This window comes from Rhipicephalus microplus, chromosome 2 (assembly GCF_043290135.1).
Source record: "Rhipicephalus microplus isolate Deutch F79 chromosome 2, USDA_Rmic, whole genome shotgun sequence".
Taxonomy (NCBI): domain Eukaryota; kingdom Metazoa; phylum Arthropoda; class Arachnida; order Ixodida; family Ixodidae; genus Rhipicephalus; species Rhipicephalus microplus.
This window is the reverse complement of record NC_134701.1, coordinates 135574662-135598281: the sequence shown is the minus strand read 5'-3', so window position 1 is coordinate 135598281 and position 23620 is coordinate 135574662. Positions and strand designations below refer to the sequence as shown.

The following is a 23620-nucleotide window of genomic DNA, read 5'->3' as shown; positions in this document are numbered from 1 at the left end:
AAATTTACGACTGAGAATTCTTGAAGGTGAATTGGCACACATACAACTGTCACATATGACTGTCTCTTATTCTCGGTATGTGTTGTAACGCAACTTATTGTGGCACATACATGAGCCACTATAATTCTACAACATTATGCAACCAAGGCACAAGTTTGAAGGATGAAGAGGTGGAAAATTCGTGAGGTGTCATTGGAGCCGACATATGGTTTTATCTTCAGTAGCTTTGAAGAAAGCAGGACCACTTGTCGAGACGTTGGCTCCGGTGACACCGCGTGTTAACAAATTTTTCAAGTTATACAAGGTTGATTTACCCCTAACGGTATCCCTCAGACTCGTACTATAACTACCATTTTACTGAATACAGTTCACTCCAGCTCGAAGATTCAAGGTTTCTACTTTACCCACTTGGACTCGCGAAGCAGCAGCCACCTATACTCGAGCTCACATGTAAATAGTGTGTACTATAAGTCGTGGTTGATAATTATTTCAAGAAATATGTGGGAAAGAAGGGAAAGGAAAAGAAAATCTGTACGGATGTGTCGAGCAACTGATGCCCGAGGGCATTGGCGCAAATCATTGTGTAGGGGGCCCAGACCCTCCTTGTGTTCGGTCTGGGGGAGGGGCACAACCCTTGCAGTCCCCCCTATGATATAACTTTACACCATCATATATATCTATCGTTTAGGTATGGCCCCAGCGGTTGCATTTCCGATGAAGGCGGAAATGCTTGAGGCCCGTGTGCTTAGATTTAGGTGCACGCTGGAGAACCCCAGAGGGTCGAAATTTTCCCCTACACAATACGGCGTCTCTCATAACCATATGGTTGTTTTGGGACGTCAAAGCAATAACAACAAAAAACAAACAGTTAGGTATGGGGATTCAACGTTTTTTGAAAGCTGATTATTTTTAGGGAGTACCATTGTTCAATACTTCTCAGCGGTGTGAAACTAGGGAAATCGCAAAAGCCACTCAACTGGTTCAAAGAAGACTAATTGAACAATTCAGTTCCTCAAGCTCACACCCCATGCTCATTTTTTATTTTATTTGTTCAATTTTCATGTAAATAAAAATAAAACACAAGCAGCAGCAACAGATGCGTACCCAAACCTTCTCAGTGGTGCGTGAGAAACTGCGATCTCCCAGCCGGACCTGGTCGACTAGCGTCAACACGTCGCTTGAATTCGGTGGGCAGTCTAGGCCAGATAATTCTTGGAATAAGAGACCCTCCCACCTTCACTCACAAGCCTTCATTAAAAAAAAACGGTTTCTCTCTATCTCTCCCCATCATTAAAAAATCAAGATGGGTATCATGGTCTGATTTATGTCACGTACCCCCTTGCAATTTTGCTGGATTTACTCCACCACCTGAGGACCAACCAGCCAACCAACCGACCGACCGACCACCTGAACAGCGACTAAGACGTTTGCATCAGACAAGACACAGGTACGAAGGATAAGAGATCCAATACGGCTTCGTTTAGTATGCTTGTCAAACAAAGAGCGATTGGTAGTCAGCCCAGTCACCATCGTTTCAAGAAGTAACGTCGATAATGACCGCACGCACAGCGGTATGGTGGGTGATAGTACATACGTTCACAGGGGCGTTCATTGCTGAAAAATATGTTTGTAGGTTACATTCGCAGGCAAAGTGGCAATATAACTTTTGCCGAACATTTTTCGCGTCCCGCAACCTTTTGCTGTTGGGCGAATATGCTGCTGTGGTACACTGCAGATTTACATATTGCAGTGGTTGACAACCATGTCACCCCAAGGTAGGCAGTATTTTATTGGGTAATAGCTGACATAAATCAAGAGCGGCCTCTGTATCAGATACGCTATGTTGCTACAACGTTCCGTCACATGCGGCCACCACGCTCCACAGTCTGTTAACATTACCCAGTCCCCACGCTAGCACGCACAGGAATCGTAATGGGAGACAGACAGACAGACAGACAGACAGACAGACAGACAGACAGACAGACAGACAGACAGACAGACAGACAGACAGACAGACAGACAGACATGATGATTGATATGTGGGGTTTAACGTCCCAAAACCACCATATGATCATGAGAGACGCCGTAGTGGAGGGCTCCAGAAATTTTGACCACCTGGGGTTCAGACAGACAGACAGAGAATTTTATTGTAGTCTTGAGGAACTGCGTTGTGACGCCCCTTTAAGGGGAATCCGTAGCAATCGCGGGCCGCTCCCTCGTAGGAACCAGAAGACCATAGCCCTCCGCCCTCTCGCAGGCCCTCTGGACAGCCCGAAGTTGAACCGAGAGGTCCCCGCTGTTTAGGGTTTCCTTCCAGTCTTCTCCTTTGTTAAACTCGGCGTCGTGTAACGCAGGACATTGCCAGAGCATGTGAGGTAATGAGCAATATACGCCTCTCCGCAGTCCGGACAATGCGGTTCTACGGTGGGCGAGAAATGACTGAACTTTTCCGTGAAGAGAAAGACCCCGTTTGGAGCATGCTGACCATTGCGGTCGAGTAAGCTTAGGATGAGGAAGTGGAAAAGCCCTCCGAGAGAGATGCTAATTCATCATGACCTCATGGAAAGTGAGTAGCGAGTTCTACCTTGTGGCGTCTCCGCCCGCGATTTCACCGGAACCGCCGCGGTGAGCGCTACCCCGCGCACGGTCATGGGCAAACTCATTGGCGTTGGGGACATCAAGTTGGTCCCCATGTGGGCCGGGAACCATGTTATGTGGTGAAATCCGGCAGCTCCCTCGAAGCCGAGGCTGGCCGCTGCCTCCCGCGAGATCGAACCCGAGGCGAAAGCCCTATAGCTGCAGAACGCGAGTCTGTAAATACATTTGGACAAGATGGGTGCTTCATTGCTATGGCGATGGCAATTTGCTCAGCCACCGTCGCCGAAACCTGCCTAACTGAAGCAGAGCACAGCAGAGTGCCACTGTGATTGACTGAAACCACGGCAAAGCAGTCAGAACGCCCGTATTGTGCTGCATCGACAAATGTCGCAAGATTCGGACTCTGTGCAACCGCCTTCAATAAAGAACGTGCCCGAGCTATGCGGCGCCCTACATTGTATTGTGGGTGGAAATTTCTAGGAAGTGGAGGTACCGCAAACGTACCTCTGATTGAGGGTGGTAGAGTCACTTCACGCTCGTTAATTGCCGTAGTACCGCAGCCTGTGGATGCCAAGATGCGCCTACCAGCCCGCGATGACGATGGTCGCATAACATGAGCCATCTTCTGGGCCTCGATTACCTCCGCGAGGGAGTTGTGCATGCCCAGTTGAAAAAGTCTCTCGGTGCTTGTGTGCAAAGGGAGGCATAGAACTCTCTTAATGCTTTTGCGTATTAGCATGTCAATTTTTGCCTCTTCCCTTTTGGACCAGGTCAACGCCTAAGCAACATAATTAATGTGACTCATAAGAAGTACAGTCGAATGAGATTGTTCTCGCTCAGCCCACCTCTGCCATTCGAGACCCTGAGTATGAGCCTAAGCACGTTCTTCGTCTTGGAGGTGATGCGGGCTACAGTCCGTGAAATGCCACCTTTAGACTCCAGGCGGAGCCCGAAAACCCTGATTGAGTCCACCCTTGGAATTTTCTGCCCATCCCATGTGTATAATGCTATCTGAATCTTCTCTAAAGGAGTCACGTTCCTCATACCTTTCGGGTGTGTCTGTAGAGTAACAGCTCAGATTTGGCCGATGACAGACTCTAGCTCGAACCAACAAAAAGTTCTCTATTATGGTTAGTGCCATTTGAAGGGCCTGCTCTACCCAGCCGTCGGAGCCTCCCATGCACCACACGGTGATATCATCCGCGTAGAGAGCATGGTTAAGCCCGCCACCGTAGCGAGGCGTTCTGATAGGCCTTTCATAGCAACATTGAAAAGCAGAGGAGAGATAACTGCCCCCTGTGGGGTCTCTCTCGCTTCCAAAATAAATTCCGAGGATTTAATTTCACCGATCTTCATAGTGGCCCTGTGATTCCTGAGAAAGAAGCTAACGTAGGCGTGGAAACGCTGTTCAAGACCCATGTCAGAAATCACCTCAAGCACAGACTTATACGAGATACTATCGAAAGCTTTGGACATGTCTAGAGCTAATATGCCTCTATAGTGTCCCTGGTGGTGTTGTCACTAATTTGTCTTTTGATAAGGAGATTGGCGTCCTGCGTAGATAGTGCAGGACTGAATCCTATCATGTGTGGAAATAGCTCTTTGCTTTCGATGTATTGAGCTACCCGACAATGAATAGCATGTTCGGCCACTTTGCTCACGCAGGACGTAAGCGAGATAGGCCGCATGTTGTCCGGCGCTAGAGGTTTGCCTGGCTTAGGGATGAGCACGACCGAAATTGTCTTCCAGGATTTGAGAACGAACCCCGTCTCCCAGATTTTGTTGACTTCCTCGGTCAGTTTTTCAATGGATTTGCCGTCCAAGTTACGTAAAAGCTTATTTGAGATTCCATCCAGGCCCGGTGTAGAGCGTTCGCTGAGCCCGTGTAGCAACTCACAAATATCTCGCTTGGTGAAAGGTGCGTCCAGCTCCTCCGCCATTCTACCGCAATAACGCGGATAGTCTGCATCTCCTGAAGGGCCCTGCAGAAGGTAGCTGTCCGCTAACGTCTGCAGGAGGGCCATTTCGGACACCTTTTTCGCCATTTGGCTGTGAACGAATCTGTCTAGCCATTCTCTGGTTTCCCTCGGACTGTGACTCATCAAGTAATTGCTTGAGGAGATTCCATTAGACCCCTACTCTCATCTGTACTTCAACTAAAGAGCATACTCCATTACGTACGCTCAAGGTCATGACGTGCGCTAGCGCAACTCATTTGCCCTGTGTCATATCATTTCCTCTTCCAGCACGCTCGTCGGAATGAAAGAAGAAAGCAACTGCTTAATTCGCGCGAGAAGCCCATGTAACGCCACTCACTCTTCAAGAACTCGGTACATTTTTGCGGCAGTGTATTCGTTGACATTGAGGTCGTTCGAAGATTACTTGTCCCCGCATGAATACAATGTGTGACTGAGAAGCTCATCCGCTATCCGCAGGACGTGCTTTTTTATTGAAGTGATGAATAGGAGAGGTTGGTGCCATAATATATGGTAGCACAAGCTACTCCTTCTCGCTTAAAAGACGAAATATGCAATAATAATAATAATAATAATAATAATAATAATAATAATAATAATAATAATAATAATAATAATAATAATAATAATTGCGAGGGGGCGGGGAACCTATCGATTTCGTTAGGACTATGTTCCTTTTAAGGGGGGGGGCGATAATTGGGGGGGTGGGGGGCTCCAGTCCCCCGTGACCAACCCTGGCGCCGCCCCTAGTAAGGCTTCTCGCACTTTGACAAGCAGCCTCGACGTGCCTTATGACGATATCACTGTTTTCGGCACGTAAAACCTCGTGATTTAATTAATATTAATTAGTTTGTAGTACCGCACATGGTCAAAGGCGCTGGACAAAACCAACATTGTGGTAGCGTAATGTAATTCGTGCTGGTAAATGTGGCCACTTTTCAAAATGATTTAAATAAAATAACTAAAAAAAATTTGTGTCAGAAGTGGGATTCGAACCCACGCCCACACTCGTGGACCAGAAGTCTCGCACAACCTGCAATGCAGGCAAGGCAAACAACCTTGAGTCTGGCGCCTTAGACCGCTCGGCCATCCTGACACGAATGTCGAGTGAGCATAAAGTGGTATAAATCCATATGGAACAGCTTTACGTGGTGTTTGTTTTGAGGGAATGGAAGATTGTGCACACACAGACAATCCTTGATAAACGATCGTTTGAAATTATTTATTTGAAATACTTTACCGTCTCCTATCACCGCAAAACAGGGTCACGTTTTGTGTAGATGGCAGCTCGATCAGGTGGTTCCATTTCCTTATCGGCAGCTGTTCGGTTCCTCTTGTTGGTTGTGGCTGGCCCTAGCCGAAAACGGAAAAGAAGCGAAAGTGCCCTTCCGCGTTAATCAGTGTTCTCTGTTCAAAAAAGGCCCACAGTCGCTTTGGCACGTCCATATATTCCGTACCTCGTTCTGCAGTGCTCCAGCGGCGTGTGTTGGCGCAGGCACATCGCGATGACCGTTTCCAACGTGATCCACGAAGCCGCGAATCCGACCACAGTGTTTACAGTTTGGTGCATAGCCGCAACCACTGGCCTTCTTCCCGTTACCACCTGTTCCGCGTCGGTATTACTACAAAATCGTCACCTGTAGCAACGGCGACTCCGTGAACGTGCGCGTTCAGCAATGGTGAACTTTGCCAGGGCGCTCGTTACCAAGGTGTGGAAGTTGGTGCTGGGATTTTTCGGCGTCCTTCGCCGTGCAATGTGCTGCTTCCGAAAGCGCCGCAGGGCATCTGACGTCGGCCTACCAGTCTACCTGACGGCTCACGGGACCGAGGTAAGTTCTAAAGCGACTTTTTGGACCAGCGTTCGTCGCAACTTGAGCGCCTGTTTACTGTGTGATCTACTTACAAACCTGTTAGCGCCAGTATCATCCCCGCAACCACGTGCGGTCGTCTCGCGACTCGTTTTTATGCACAGCGGTAGCGCAGCTCCATATAATTAATCGCTATGTTGTAGCGACAGAATCGTTACGATCTTGCGTGCGGGCGCGGTGAAACACGCCATGCCCGAGGTGGAACGCCTTGCCTTATATCGCGATTTGGCGAATTTTAGTTGTCATGAATGCAGCGGTTAGTTTCTTGCTCCGCGATGCAGCGCTTTGTCTAAATTACAGCGAGAATTTCTACGATAAAAATCACTGTAGCGTTAGCTTTCAAGTCAGAGATGTGTTTGTAGCATATTCACACACACACACACACACACGCGCACACACACACACACACACACATTGTATTGCAGCACTCGTAGTTTATTTCGTTGACGATCATTTCACTGCATTATCGATCGAAAAGTTGAAGTTGAGCAAAATAGTCAGTGCACAGTTAAATTGCGAATCGCAGGTATTTTGTTGCATATTCATAGAAACCATACTGGAGTGTCTACATAGTGCGTAATTTTGTAGGCATTCATTTTACTACAGCCTCTCGGAAATGAAATTACCGTTGAGTTTACACGCCATTTTCAATTCACCAACGCAGGAAGACACTATAAATCACCCACATAAAGACTTGATAAATTGAGAGCTAGCAAACACTTCAGAGAGGACAGACTCTTAGACAGCGCTATCATTGCTTGTGGGTATTGATGTGCGTTTGCCCTTGTACGCAGCCATGCACCATACAGCAGCTGACGGACGATCTCCAAAGTTGGGACTCGTGGAACGAAGAAAATGGGCCGGTGTCAGTGCAAGTAGACTCTTCGGGGAACCAGGGTTCCCAGAGGCACGCTTCGGCTGCCAATGGCCCCGCGAGTGGACGGCCGTCAGGCCCCGGCAGTCGTGGTTCCGGGGACCAGAGGCGGGACTCGCAGAGCGATGACGACTTGGACTTCTTCAAGGACATGGCGCCCACAAACATCCGGCAGAAGAAGGTGGGCAGACGGGATTCTTGTCGTCACACCCACACCCGAATACTTTATTCCAGCTGACATTAAAGAGCAGGTGTTAGAGAGTGCAGACAAAGCAAGGGTACACAAACCTACAGAAAATGTACAAAAGTACGCATGTGGGGCATGGTGATTCAGCAGCAAAGATGTCTCTCTGAATACTCGGAGCCTGCTTGGCCAGGCAAAATCTGTTGCTCCCTGTTGTCTGTAAGCACTAGCGGATCCCTACAGTGAGATGTGACACGCCTTCAGCTGCAAAAGTATTGCATCGCCCCAGATCTGTTGTGAGTAGAAAGGTGTGCTTACAGAAAACATGAGGTCAGACAAGTGTAAAACATTTTAAAGGAGTCTTAATTGACACAAATTCGAACACAGTGTGACTATTACATTGCACTGCTGGGAGGTAATAGTTGTCACCTGTACAATATGAGCCTCATATGTGGCCTAAAGTGTACTTTCATTGAGTTCTGAAGTTCGTGCAAGTGCTGAATCAGAAAGTAATGCACCTAGCAATATAGGCATCACATGGGTCTGTTTTGCAGATGACATAGGACATGTGTTTTGTCTGGTTTAATGGAAACGAGATAAACAACACTGGTAGCATTACTTGATAATGCAGAGCTTTACCAGAAGAGCCCCAAGCTATCACTGCAGCGACCTGCGCACTTTACTGACTGTGTAAAGTTGCGAGAGTGAGATAATCAACTCACAGTGACACTACTGAAAAATAAAGCTATAATATATTGTTCTTGGGCAGAATGCCACAAGATGTTCCTACTAGCTCCATTGTAGCAGAGCTGTCAGTGGCTCCGCTGTAGCTGGTTGTTTGTAGGCGCTAGGAAGTCCGCACATTTGCGGACTTCCTAGTTCATTAACTAAAGCTCTGTCGACCCATTATTGTACTGTGTAGGGGACACATTGGTGCTTCAGCTTTCTCGGTTACGGGACAGCATCCACAATGATGCGTGCAATTAACACAGTTCTACATCCTGTTCAACGAACATAGATGTGTGGCCCGTACGTACATGCGATTTGTATTCCTTTAAAACTGAGCCTTTTCTGATGCATATACAAGTCAGTAAAGCTTTACATTACACCCCTTACATATTGAAACGAAGATGCGCAAGCCTATGGGGCGCGGAAGAAGAAGAAGAGTAGTGGAGCGGCGCCTGGACTGTGTGGTTGGGTGGAAGCGTTCTAGGCCTGTCTCAGAAGTACGCTGCTATTTCACAACGCCATTTCACCTCATCTGTAAATAAACACAGTCACTCGTAACAGTTTGGTGGAAGGTGATGGGTACATCGATCTGGACGACCCAGCTCTACCGATTTTGCGACGGAGCAGACGCTTGGCAGGCTTACCACCGCAGCTACCTCACATGGAGGACGCGGGAGCAGGCCATAACAACCTCGTTGCTGATGAGCAACACGCTCACCCGCCAGGACAAGATCGCTGCGGCATGCCGGAACGTCAGCCGAGGACCTTTTCGGGGCAGCCGGATGACGATGTTGACGACTGGCTCAAGCACTATCAAAGAGTGAGTTGCAGCAACCGCTGGAGCACTGCTAAGCAGCTCGAGAACGTGGTGTTTTTTCTCGTCGGCACCGCGTCTCTTTGGTTCGACAACCATGAGAGTGCATTGACCACATGGGACATTTTCGTGGACGAGCTGAAGAGGTGTTTTGGTGACTCAACAGCTAAGGTCAAGCAGGCGGAGCAAATGCTTTCACGCAGAGCTCAGTTACCTGGCGAAACATGCACCACCTACGTCGAGGCCGTCTTGAAGCTTTGCGGAATCGTGAGTGCGACCATGTGTGACGAAGATAAGGTACGTCATCTGCTCAAGGGAATCGCGGAAGACATGTACAATTTCCTTATCACTAAGGAAGACTTACACACATTTTCCGACCTAAGGAGACACTGCCGAGCGTTTGAAGCGCTAAAGAGGAGGAGAGTCCTACCGAAATTTGGACGTCTTGAGAATGTGCCCACGATTGCAAGTGTCAACCTTCCATCGCAGGACGACATCTCTTCTCTTATAAGACGAGTGGTTAAGGAAGAACTTGCTCAACTGCAAGCTGTGGACACCGCTGGTGTCTGCCATCAGTGTGCATTCGACCAACGGCCCCGTGAACCACTGGTACCTCGGATGCGACAGAGCTGCTTTGAGCCTCGCCCGAATTGCACCGATCGGTTCGAACGAAGGAGTGAACGACCACTCGAAAACCAGGAACGCAGGCAAGCTGCGTCACAGCGATTTACTCCTCGACTACCATCGCCCAACTTTTATCAACCGATGAGGTTTACTTCGCCGGGGACGACTAGACGCGACACCCGTACTTGCTGCAACTGCGGGCTACCTGGACACATCGCTAGGTACTGCTACGGTCGCCAGCAGCGAGCTCCAAGATTCAATGTGTACACGCCCTATGTACCTGCTGGCGAGTCTCGACCATTTCAAGGCTCTTTCCAACAGCAACACGCAGCACGTGCTGACTCGCCTTGCTCCGACCGCAGCATTACCCCACCACCCGCACGCCAACAGCGATCCCCGTCTCCGCCTCGCCGCTCGGGGACGCCACCACCACTGGGAAACTAACTGGTGCGACCAAAGGGGGCGAGGCCGCAAAATCATCTTCCGTAAGACCCTCTTGTGTTGTAATGGTTGAGAACAAAGTGAGTGTTTTTGTAGACAATGTGAGTACTGTTGCACTAGTTGATACCGGTGCTGCCGTTTCCATAATGAGCATGTCTTTTAAAAATCGCCTTGGGACGAAAGTAATGTTTGCTTGGAATCGGAGTGCTACGTTCCGTAGCGTAGGGGGAGAAACCTTGAGCCCGGTTGAAGTTTGTTCTGTTTTACTTTCTGTAGGAAATTAAACGTTTCGAGCTGAACTAACGGTGCTTGCACGAGCAACCCACGACGTCATTCTAGGTATAGATTTTTTGCGGGAATGTGGTGCAACTCTAGATTGTGGTAGTGGTGGGATTATTTTTCGTCCCGTGTTGCCGTCTTCATTGACGAAGGATACCGTTGATGACTGCTTGGAAGTGTTTTCCGTGTCTGAAGACGTCTGCTTGGCCCCACATACCGCAATGTTTGTGCGTGTAAACTCCTCGCGTTCTTGTGCGGGTTCTTACTACGGTTTAGCCGAGCCGAACTTCAGTAATGCACTTAAGAAAAACGTTATTGTGCCTCGTTGCCTCGTGCTCACCGTCGATGGTTGTGCCGATTTGTGGACTGTGAACGTTTCCGCGCAGCCCATATATCTGCCTGCAAGCTTTCAAGAGCAAAGTACTCTTACCATACGGTCACTCCAACTGTTGGTGGATGTAAAGAAACACCACGCCAACTCATACCTCGACTATTCTGCCAGAATTGACCGTATGATTAACAAGTCACTTCCATCAACTGAACGGTCGCTGCTGCAGGAGGTGATCGCACGCTACGCCTCAGTCTTTGACTTTGCCCAATACGAGACATCTACCGTTACGCCACCGTCTTCACGTACGCAACACCGCATCTATACAGGCCAAGCACCACCAATACGCCAGAAGCCCTATCGTGTATCGCCTTCCGAAAGGAAAATCATCGCTGAACAAGTTGAAGACATGCTAAAGAAGGGCGTCATACAAGAATCGTGTAGTCCATGGGCAGTTCCTGTCATTCTAGTGAGGAAAAAGTCATGGAGATTCTGCGTAGACTATCGTCACCTAAATGCCATCACAAAAAAAGACGTCTACCCTTTGCCACGTATAGAATGCGCCGTGGACTGCCTGCATTCTGCCTCCTATTTTTCTTCTGTTGACTTGCGTTCTGGGTATTGGCAAATTCCTATGCATCCCTCAGATAAAGAGAAGACGGCCTTCGTAACACCAGACGGTCTCTTTGAGTTCAACGTTATGACCTTTGGTTTGTGCAATGCTCCAGCGACATTCGAGAGATTTATGGATACAGTACTCCGTGGACTAAAATGGGAAATTTGCATGTGCTATTTAGATGACGTGATTATCTACGGCAAGACTTTTCAAGAGCATAACCACCGCTTGTCGCTTGTGTTTGAATGCTTACGCGAAGCTGGCCTTGTTTTAAACTCAAAGAAGTGTCATTTTGGAGAACGTCAAGCCCTCGTATTAGGCTTTCTCGTGGATAAAGAAGGCGTGCGACCAGACCCACAGAAGACCGCAGTGGTTCGCAACTTTGAACCACCATGAACAGTGAAGGACCTGCGAAGTTTTCTGGGTCTGTGCTCATATTTCCGCCGATTTATTAAGAACTTCGCACAACTTGCCTCCCCACTGACGTCCCTTCTTCATAAAGACACACCGTACTTGTGGGATGATAAATGTGAGGCTGCATTTCAACAGCTAAAATTTTTATTGACTTCAGGACCCATCCTAAAGCATTTTGGTCCTGATGCTTTGACTGAACTTCATACTGATGCTAATGGGCTAGGTGTTGGTGCTCTGCTGGTCCAACTCTGCAACAGCCGCCAGCACGTCGTAGCATATGCCAGTCGGACACTGACCCGAGCAGAGACGAACTACACCGTCACTGAGCTCGAGTGCTTAGCAGTCGTCTTCGCCATTCAGAAGTTCCAACCGTATCTAAATGGCCGCGAGTTCACAATAGTGACCGATCACCACTCACTATGCTGGCTTGTGGGACTTTGTGACCCGTCTGGCCGGCTGGCTCGTTGGGTGTTGCGTCTCCAAGAGTACAGCTTTTCTGTTTCCTATAAGAGCAGACGATGTCACACAGATGCCGACTGCTTATCCCGCCTTCCTTCAGTACACACCAATGCTGACGACAATTACATTGATGACTATTTAGTTTTTGTCTCGTCCGACTTCCCAGATACCAGCAGCTTCAAACGTGAGCAGCAGCGCGACCCTACTCTGAAACCCTTGCTCGAAACTGCACATAACTCCGTCGACAAGCACTTTAATATTTCAAACGGCTTGCTGTATAAAAGAAACTATTCAGCCGATGGCCTCCCGTTGCTTCTAGTGGTGCCGGAAAGCCTGCGCCAGGTCGTCTTTCGTTCTGCGCACGATGACATAACATCCGGTCATCTCGGCTTCACACGTACGCTACATCGACTACGTGAGAGATTCTACTGGCCGAAAATGTGGAAGATCACAAAACTGTACGTCACCAGCTGCGCTATATGTCAGCGCCACAAGCGATCCACCACTGCCCCGGCAGGTTATTTGCAGCCCATCCCTCCACCGACATCCCCTTTTGAAAAAGTCGGCATCCACTTGCTCGGACCCCTTCCTAAGACCCCATCGGGCCACCGATATGTTATAGTGTGCGTGGATTATTTAATGCGTTATACGGAAACGGACGCACTGACATCGGCCACAGCAGCCGCTGTTTCTTCTTTTCTGTTACAACGGGTCATACTGCGTCACGGTGCTCCACGGGTTGTCATCAGTGACCGTGGACGACAATTTATGGCCTATGTGGTTGAAGAAATTTTGCGCCTCTGTGGCTCCTCTTATCGCCACTCCACCCCTTACCATCCGCAAACTAACGGTCTCACTGAGAGAACAAATCGAACTCTCATGAATATGCTATCAATGTACGTTGATGCTGACCACAGGAACTGGGACGCCCTCTTACCGTTTGTTACTTACGCGTATAACACCGCCAAGCATGAAGTTACTGGACATTCGCCCTTCTTTCTGCTTTACGCTTGAAATCCACAGAGTTTTCTGGACACTCTATTACCTTTCTCGCATCAGGAAGATCTGTCCATCGCTCAGACGTTGTGTCGCGCTGAAGAAGCACGTCAACTAGCGCGCTTTAGAACATTGTCTTCGCAAGAACACAGCAAGAGTCGCTACGATGCCAAGCATATCCCCGTAGAGTTTTCTCCTGGTGACTACGTGTGGCTGTGGACTCCTGTTCGTAAAAAAGGATTGTACCGGAAGTTTCTAGCAAACTATTCCGGCCCATTCGTGACAGTCACTCGTCTCAGTGACATGAATTACGTTGTCGCCCGAGTCACAGCTAATAATTGGCGTTCGCGCACTACGCAAACTGTTCACGTAGCCTGCCTCAAACAGTACCATCATAGGCCTATTTAACTCGCTCGGCGAGCTTGGTCTGCCGCCGGGGGAAATGAAACGAAGATGCGCAAGCCTACGGGGCGCGGAAGAAGAAGAAGAGTAGTGGAGCGGCACCTGGACTGTGTGGTTGGGTGGAAGCGTTCTAGGCCTGTCTCAGAAGTACGCTGCTATTTCACAACGCCATTTCACCTCATCTGTAAATAAACACAGTCACTCGTAACAATATTGCTACGATACTGAGGGGACGCGTGGAAGAAGAGGAGAACGAGGTTGGCACGAGCGGTGATCGGCCAGATCCCTGGACTCTCGCATTCATCATCTTCTGTAAATAAAGGCATCTCACCGTAACAAGATTGGTGGAGGTGCGGGGTACAGCGGAGCGATCCCAAGCGAACGATCACGGAAGCGCTACCTCAACAACTACGCCGAAACCGCCGACTGGCTGGTCTACCACCGCTCTCTATGGATCCGATTGCTGACGGCGACGCCACGCGCTCTTCGTCTGGCGCTACATGGCACCGACACATAGTACCACGAAGCTTCTCTGGGAGGGTCGGAGAAGACGTCGACGAATGGCTGAAACACCTCAACCGTGTGAGTAAATACAATTGTTGGGATGCGGCCTCCTGGTTGTCCAACGTTGGATTATTTCTTCAAGTGATGGCATTGGTGTGGTTTGAAAACCACGAAGAAACAATAATGACCTGGGAAGCGTTTGAGATAGCGAGCTGCTTCGAGGACCCATTGATGAAGAAGAAGCGCGCTGAACAAACTTTGATGCAGCGTCCTCAAGTCCCCGGTGAAACATGCACAACGTACATTGAAGTTATTCTGAAATTGTGCAAGTCTGTAGACCCACGCATGAAAGAAGATGACAAGGTAGGGCATCTCCTCAAAGGGTTTGCTGAGGATGTCTACAATTTCCTCATCAGCAAGAACACCTTGGCGTCTGTAGTGGACGTAATACAACACTGCTGCACGTTTGAGACCCTAAAGGCTAGGCGCATCACTCCCGAATTTGGTAGACTTGCCAACATCACCACCGTTGCAAGTGTCGACGTCCCTCCAACATCCTCCTGTGATCTTGCCTCAATGATCAGGCAAATCGTACGCGCAGAACTTGGACGACGTGATGCTGTCAACCCGCCGAGGGCACCTGCTATCAACACCTCCCCGTCATACGACGCAATGTGTGCTGCCGTTGATGCCATGCTATATGAGGTGCCCCAATCAAGAGCACCAGAGCCCCCAACCGACAACTTACATCATCGCCGTTGTTTCCAGAACGCCTCCCGCCAACCACCTACAATGGTTTCTTCATGGGACGATCATGGGCACATGGCACCTCGTGGAAGGTTTGGCGACGTGCGTGAGGCCCCTGTGTGCTATAACTGTGGTTTCCGTGGACATGTGGCTCGATTCTGTGGTCAAAGGCGTTGCCCCCAGCAGCGCTACTACGAGGGATCATCAGCTTCTTCTCGACAAAACCGCTGGCGCGGTGGTATGCGCTCAATGCGGGACGCGTACGTTGGGGACGGCTTCCAGCAAACGACCCACAGTGATACACATGTAGGACGCAATTTCCACCGGAATTTACGTAACGACTCGCCTTCCTCCGTGCGAAGCTTGACACCCCCCACAACACGCCGGTTCCGTTCCCCATCTCCTGCTCGACGCGTCACCTCCCCGCCTCCGGGAAACTAGGTGGTGCGGCCAATGGAGGTGAGGTCGCCGAACACTTTTCACTACATCCGCCTATGCCTCCACCCGTTTTTATGATGCAAAATAGGGTCCCCGTGCTTATTGATGGACTTTCTACGATGGCTTTGATAGATACTGGAGCAGCTGTTTCAGTGATGAGTCTTAACTTCAAATTGCGGCTAGGACATAAAGTGATGTTTCGCTGGGACAGTTGTGCATCATTTCGTGCAGTGAGCGGGGAGACACTGTGCCCGATCGGTGTGTGTGTGTTGTTAGTGTCACTTTGGGTGACAAGGTCTTCAAGACTGAATTCGCTGTCCTGACCAGCTCCACCCATGACATCATCTTGGGGATCGATTTTCCACGCGAGTGCGGGGCTACTGTAGATTGCAGTGCTGGCGAGATTATGCTATCGGCATTTACTGACGATCCTAGGCACTGTCAAGGATCTATAACCGTCATTGAGGATGTTGTCTTGCCGCCCAACTCGATGAAGACCGTACAGGTTGACGCCTCTGCCTCGGACGCCGGAAAGTTTGATGTTCTTGTGAAGCCCATTCCTCTCAATTGCGCCAAGAAAAATGTGCTCGTTCCACATTGTGTTCTGTCGATCAGTGATAGGCGATCGGCCTTATGGGTGTCGAACTATTCAAATGAACCTGTCATGCTACCCTGCGGATTGCGACTCGCCCTCTTCGAACGAACAAAATGCGACCAGTTTTATTGTATCTTTAAGCGACAAGAGCGTAGATCCTATTCGTGCAGCGTACCATACAGAAGCCAACTTTCTGAGTATGGTAAACAAGTCGCTATCATCAGAAAAACGTCAAGCTTTGGTCGGAGTCCTTGCGAAGCACGCTACTATATTTGACTTTGCGCAGAATGAAAAGCAAATAAGTGTACCCGAGTCGCGTACTAGCCATGAGATTGACACAGGATCCGCTCACCCTATCCGGCAGAAACCATACCGTGTCTCATCTGCGGAACGCAAGGTCATTGCTCAACAGGTAGAAGAGATGTTAAAGAAAAGGATCATCCAAGAATCGTGTAGCCCTTAGGCTGCCCCTGTGATTCTTGTCCAAAAGAAGGATGGTACATGGCGATTCTGCGTGGATTACAGACGGATCAACTCTGTTACTAAAAAGGATGTCTACCCGCTTCCCAGGATTGATGATGTCATCGATTGTTTGCATTCGGCATCGTACTTCTCCTCCGTGGATTTGAGATCTGGTTATTGGCAGATCCCCATGCACCCAAATGACAAAGAGAAAACGGCCTTCTTAACCCCAGATGGTCTATTTGAATTCAGTGTAATGCCATTTGGCCTATGCAACGCTCCAGCCACGTTTGAGCGCTTCATGGACTCTGTGTTACGTGGACTAAAATGGAAAGTTTGTCTTTGCTACCTGGATGACATTATAATTTTTGACCGTACATTCGATGAACACAACCATCGCCTAGACATTGTTCTCACCTGCCTTGAGAGAGCTAACCTCACCCTGAACTCTAAGAAGTGTCACTTTGGCAGCCGTGAGACTCTCGTTCTCGGTCACCTGGTGGACAAGCATGGCGTTCGACCCGACCCCCAGAAAGTCGCTGCAGTCAGCAGCTTCAAACAACCTCAGTCGGTACGAGAGTTGCGAACTTTTTGGGCCTATGCTCGTACTTCCATCGCTTCGTGCCCAGGTTCGCCGACCTCGCTTACCCTTTGACGTCCCTACTCAACAAGAACGCACCTTTTCGGTGGTCAGCGGAATGCGAGTCGTCTTTTTCGCAACTGAAGTTTGTTCTTACGTCAGGGCCCGTACTTCGCCACTATGACCCATCTGCTGCCACAGAAGTTCATACCGACGCCAGTGGTGTAGGTATCGGCGCCGTCTTGGTCCAACGCCATGGAGCTGCTGAACACGTCGTTGCCTATGCCAGTTGCTGTTTAAGTAAACCGGAGCGAAACTATACTGTCACAGAGCAGGAATGTCTCGCGGTCGTATTCGCCGTGCACAAGTTTCGCCCTTATATCTATGGATGCCCATTCTCGGTTGGCACGGGCCACCATTCTTTATGTTGGCTCACTGGACTACGGGACCCATCTGGTCGTCTTGCTCGTTGGGCGTTACGATTGCAAGAACACGACTTTGAAGTCTGTTACAAGAGCGGTCGTCGTCATGCCGACGCCGATTGACTTTCACGACTTCCACTTCCGACAACCGAGTGTGACGCTGACAACTTTGATGAATATTTGGCTGTAGTAGATACTCCGTTTTCTGACCTAACAACTTTTCGAGCAGAGCAATGCAATGACAACAGTCTCGCTTCTTTCTTTATTTCCAGAACGAACGGTCAACGTGGTTTCATCGTAAAGGATGGCGTTCTTTACAAAAAGAATTATTCCGGCGTAGGCCCTCGCCTACTTCTAGCTGTGCCTACAAGTCTACGACAACACGTACTGCGAGCAATGCACGACGATTCAACATCTGGCTATATGGGTTTTTCTAGGACATTTTATCGTACGCAAGAACGCTTCTTCTGGCCGAAGATGCGTAAAAGTATGACTGCGTACGTTGCGAGCTGTGAGCAATGTCAAAGCCGCAAGCGTCCTACAACTCCGCCAGCCGGACTACTTCATCCCATAGCACCCCCGAGTTCACCATTTGACGTCGTAGGTGTTGACCTGCTTGGCCCTTTTCCGCGATCAACGAACGGCAACCGATGGATTATTGTGGGCGTTGACCACCTCACACGTTACGCCGAAACTGCGGCGATTCCTGCGGCAACGGCCACTCATGTTTCACATTTCATGCTGTCACACGTTATATTACGCCATGGGTCCCCCCGTGTCATCATCAGTGATTGCGGGCGGCAATTTATGTCGCACATATAGACTGTTACAAAGTGGGTAAAAGCAGGCAAGGACAGCAGCTAAGTGCTGTGAAGTGCAAGGGACTCGAGTGGCTGTTCTGTCCAATCTAAAGGTTGTGCCAACGTTGTGCTGTCGCTACTTATATCGTGGCTTGTCATCATACCATGCCACTTCACAAAGATTCAACTGAAAATGGTTCAGCATGTTTAGTGCTGTTGCTGCTCCAAGGCTCACAAAAATCTCTGTTGCTTGATGACTATGAGATAAAAAAAAAATGCTGCCACCAGCAAGATTGCACTGCGAATTATGCTTTTATAACTGATATTTATACACTTCCTGGCTCCTTCATTATGACTGCACAAGGTAAGCAGTGTGGTTTGTCAATCAGAGATGTAACCACTCACAATGCATAGGAGGAGATGCGATTAGAATACAAAATTTCGTTTGTATAGGATAATGAGGGTAATGAAATGCCGAGGATAATGAAATTGTTTTTGTGTATATAGGCTTTTATGCTGATTTTAAATATGTAGTTAGCTTCATGGTAAGTCGCACAGTTTTAGTTTTATGCCATGACAATGTGTAATGTATAGTTGGTTTTGGGCAAACTTTTTATGCCACAAAACATATATGTTTCTTAGCCATTTATGGCTCATATTGCTCTACATCGACTATAGAATGCAAATAACTATAAAGAAAGTGCATGTAAGACATTTTAATGAACAAGAAAAAGAAATATTAATATGTGAGAATGCTTGGAATCCTCAACCCCCACTAATTAGTCACTTTAGGCTCCCAATATTTATGCAGCCCACCAAGTGTTTCAAAGGCGATATGCACACCCATGTATCTGCAAAATTTGTTGTTGCTGTGATGGATGATAAGGATGATGAATTGTAGTGAAGCTCTTCGTAATGGTTTGAAAGCTTGAAGCCACCCACGCATTATACGATTTGCCTAGTGCAGTTCTTTTCTTTTGCCATGCAATATTGCATCTTTTGACGTGTTTCCTCATCATACATGACACTTGTCTGGGTTCTTTTTTTTAAGCAGCTTCAAGTGCTAGAGTAGCTCTGCAGTAGAATGCTTGACTACCACATGGAATGCCTGGATTTGATTCCATCTGAAATCCTGATTTCTATGCTTTGGTATCCATTATGATTTTTCACTTTCTGACATTGTTGCCATTACTGGCATCAGCTTTTCTGTGGCTAGAGCCTCTTCACAATATTTATGCGTCCTTCCTTGCATGCTATTATCGAACGCCTCAAATCACCATCTTCCGATAGTCGCATCGCTCATTTGTCCTCCACGATGGTGTACTATACCGCCAAAATTTTTACCCAGATGGACCAGCTCAGCTGCTTGTCATTCTGAAACACTTTTGCTTGGCAAGTCTCCACGAACTTTGGGACCTTACAACTGCTGGTCACCTTGGTGTGTCACGCATTTACAACCAGATTCGCCGACACTTCTTTTGGCCAGGACTTTCATACTCTGTCAGAAGACACGTTGCGGCTTGTGAGAAATGTTAGCGCCGCAAAACACCATTGATACTTCCTGCCAGACACCTTCAACTATTTGACATTTAGTCAGAACCGTTCTTCCACGTTGGCTTAGACTCGACTATTTTCTCTTGTCTTCCTCTGGCAACAGGTGGATAGCTCTGGCCACAGAATATGACACATTATATGCCATCACATGGGCTCTTCCAATGAGCTGCGCTAGAAATGCGCAGACTTTCTCCTACACGACGTGATTTTGCAACATGGAGCTCCATGCCGGCTGCTTACAGACTGTGGCCGCACCTTTCTATCGAAGGTCATAGCCGATATCGTGCGGTCATGTGAAACGAGGCACAAGCTCACTACGTCGTACCATTTGCAGACAAATGGACTAATGGAGCATCTGAATCGAACACTTACAGGCATGCTTGCGAAGTATGTTTCTTCCAACCACTCTGACTGGGACCTTGCTTTGCCATACATGACGTTCGCTTCCAATTCTTTGTGCCATGACACTGCCGCTTACTCTCCATTTTTCTGTTGTTAGGCCGAGAATCTACATTACGTCTAGATACAGTCATCCCGTCTACCGAGGCACCGACCAGCGAATATGCCCTTGACGCTATCACTCAGGTTGCCTATGTTTGCGAAATCGCCCGCACTCGCCTTTTATCCTCTCAAGAGAACCAGCAGCATTTGCACAATCAACAGCACCGAGATGTGCATTTTTCGCCTGGTTCTTTGGTCTTGCTGTGGTCCCCGACCTGTCATGTCGGGTTTTTGGAAAAACTGCTTTCTCCCTACACCAATTTATGCAGAGTCTTTCGTGAGGTTACTCCTGTGACATATGAAATTGCCCCTGCCGCCTTGTCACCTTCAACTGCCCCCACAGACCAATGATATCGTACATGTTGATATCGTACATGTGGCACGCTTGAAGCCTTGCAACTCTCCCTGTGACGTTGACATATAGATGAGCCGAGATGGCACTTCTGTCACCAGGGATTAGGCTACATGCATATTAGCACTTGCTGGGAAGATGCACATGTGTGCCTGACGAAGAGGACGAAGAGCTGTCTCCGCTAGGTCGCTGGTTAACCGGTCACGCGGCAACTGCTGGATATAATATATCTTGTCGGTAGCCTCGTCGATCCAACGTCTCTTCTCTCATGCAACAATATCTCATTAAAATGCTGTGTGGAACACTAAAACTTCCACTATATACCCTACACTCTGTAAATGGAAATCTGATAAATGGAACTTCTGCTTAAATGGAACAAGTGCTTCTGACAGGATTGGTTTCATTCTAGTATTCTGCACCCCTGGTCATCTCTCGGTAAACGAAACTCTTGTTACACGGAACATGTTTTCCTGGTCCCTCCAGGTTTCGTTGAATGAGAATCTACTACTGTATAGCTGAGATATGCAGCAGATCCTGGTGAGAGGTTTGCAAAGTGGTTTAGAGGTTATGGGCTCCTGCCATTGAACAGAAATATTTAAAGTAGCACTTGAGGTACTCCTGTGTATTGGTAGTGTTGTTATCATGAATGTCTGTATTCTACATGATAGAAACACAATCACCACAGCCGGGAATCGAAACCTTAACCTTGAGCTTAACACGGGAACACCCATGTACACTGGAGAACGCTGCAGACCACTGCACCATATCAATTAAATACTCATCATCAGACGTGTTAAATTTTTGCTTGTATTTGTTGCCTTATTTTTTCAGCTTGGCAACCACTAGTGTTCGTATTTATGTGCATGGTGTAACTTGCCATGTCCACAATTAAAAAAAAAGTTTTTTATGGCTGTACTACTCAGCTGTTCTGAATGCTATTTGCCTCTCATCCTTGACAATCGCAGTACATACCTCGTGCCAAGGACAGTCTCGGTGCGACACTTGGTGCCGGTTTCTCTAGTCGCCTCAAGTTTGATGCAAAGGCTGTGCTGCCGTACCAGGTGAGCAGTATGTTTCTATTGCTTGGTGCGTCACCTCTCCTTTAAGGCTCATTCACACCAGCGACCAACTTCAATCAAGCCACCATTTGCGACTGGGAACTCAAGGTGACTGATGTTCACACAATGTAGAGCAACCTATACTTGTCAGCACACTGGATTCATGACTGCTTGTAGTGCCATTGCTTCACAGAATAAACTGATGTCCTTATCTTGCCCATTTAATAAAATAAGTTCAGAGGTTTGTGATCGCAGTTGTTTGACTAAAACATCGAGTAGAAAGCAACGCATTAACTTTTCAATTCACACTGAAATTCTACTATTCGAACTATTCGAACCTCCCGAAGATGGCCAGTGTCCGATTGGCAGTGGCCACTTCAGATTTTCAATATGCTTCACAGCATCACATTCTCTAATGCAACAAAGCTTCCTTTCAAGCTCTGCTGCGTGCAAATATATTGACTCTAGAAAATGCTGGTTCCAACATGCAGATAATAGATGTGGCAGAGGTAGGACGTCAGTGATGTTTTGGACCTGAAATTTGTGCAGGAAGTTCGAAATATCGGACGCTGAATACCTTTAGCATCTAAGTTTTTCAATTGTTCTTGTATGTAGGCATCTGCGAGGCATATTTGAAACTCCAAATTGGAAGGGAGCACAACCTTGTCTGCCACATCAGTTGGGCTTCCACACAAGTTGAAAGAGGAGGAGAGGCCGAGGAAATAGCATCTTTGCCTTTCTCGGGTATAGTGTTCTCGGCAGCACTTCGATTGCACCAAATCATGCACTAATACAATCTGGCCTCTGCATTGCCTCATTCTTTATAAGACAACTATGAAGTACCACCCTGTCAGTGCTTCATCAATAAAGCAAAAAGAAACACTTTCTTGTTGCTCTATCTCATAAGAATATGCTTAGGAATATTGTGCAACTTTGTTTTCCCCGCAGTTTAGCCAATTATTCAAAAAATATTCCAGCAGAGAAATTTTAGAAAAATATTTCATTCGATTTGCCCTCACACTTCAATATTTGAATTTGTTTCGCACCTATGATCTTTCTATTCGCACAGCTCTACTTTTCAACCCGAATGGTTATTTGCAACTAGACACTTTGTTAGGAACTGGACTGCATGACAAGTGCTAGCTGCAGCTAGGAATGAGCTTTCAACAATAACTTTTCTGGGTTTATTTACTTATTTGTTCGTTTATGCTATACAGTGTGCAATGAAACGGTGACCACAGTGTAAGCGTATTTATACAACATGACATATTAAGGGCAGGAATCAAAATGCAGGCACAATAATAAATAAATTGAAACACAGCAAGTTTCTAGAGAAAGGCATAATAGGAAGTAATAAAACACTAGTTCAACAAGACATGAGACTTATCATTACATTGTTTTATTAACTGCAGCAAAAACTATTCTGTTCACCTCCCATATCGTTCTTGTGGACAAAAAGACAGTCTGAAGACTTCTGTATTGGAAAACATTTTTCGTAATTCATGGGAAAGATTGCGCTGCATGGACGCATAAGGTTCAAGTACATACTGTTGCTAATCAATGCCAATTTTTGAGTGAAAAATATTAGGAAAAAGTTTTAGACGAGGTTTTTTTCCCTGCAGTTTTCTAATGACTGCCATTTCAGGTCTGTCGCCGCTAGGGTAGCGCTAAAGGTAAATGCATAATTTCCGATCAGAAACCTTCAAAGCTAAATTTTGTACTTGTTCTATGCGTTCCTTGTCACCTACCATTGGTGGGTTTTACATTGCGGATGCATATTTTAAAAATAAATCTGTGAAGCATTTTGAAGAGCAGTTCTTAAGCAGCCATACAGAAACATTTTGCATTACTTCATAAAAACTGTAATGACTTCCCTGCGCCCACTACTGCATTGACTACGCCATCCTCAGTCATGGGTAAACTCTAAAATATTTATATCCATGTTGCCATTGAATTGCGTTTGCTCATTTCCATGATGTCAGGCCTTTTCTGCTCAATTTAAGTA

General features: G+C 47.6%; 1 protein-coding gene, 1 long non-coding RNA gene and 1 other non-coding gene across 3 annotated transcripts in view; 1 reads left to right on the top strand and 2 right to left on the bottom strand.

The window, feature by feature from the left end:
- Window positions 1–5549: 5549 nt before the first annotated feature.
- On the bottom strand, window positions 5550–5670 carry TRNAL-CAA (transfer RNA leucine (anticodon CAA)). The gene is made up of 2 exons: window positions 5633–5670; window positions 5550–5595 (listed from the first exon to the last, which is right to left on the bottom strand). It is a non-coding gene; the product is annotated as a tRNA-Leu (tRNA).
- Window positions 5671–5768: 98 nt separating this feature from the next.
- On the bottom strand, window positions 5769–6170 carry LOC142796373 (uncharacterized). The gene is made up of 2 exons (XR_012893793.1): window positions 6032–6170; window positions 5769–5927 (listed from the first exon to the last, which is right to left on the bottom strand). It is a non-coding gene; the product is annotated as an uncharacterized LOC142796373 (long non-coding RNA).
- Window positions 6171–6250: 80 nt separating this feature from the next.
- The window catches only part of LOC119170714 (uncharacterized), a 31952-nt gene continuing 14582 nt past the window's right edge, over window positions 6251–23620 (top strand). Inside the window, exons 1-3 of the mRNA XM_037421949.2 lie at window positions 6251–6403; window positions 7237–7497; window positions 21523–21618. Of these exons, the coding sequence (XP_037277846.1) occupies window positions 6251–6403; window positions 7237–7497; window positions 21523–21618 (510 nt within the window). The remainder of the gene's footprint in view (window positions 6404–7236; window positions 7498–21522; window positions 21619–23620) is intronic.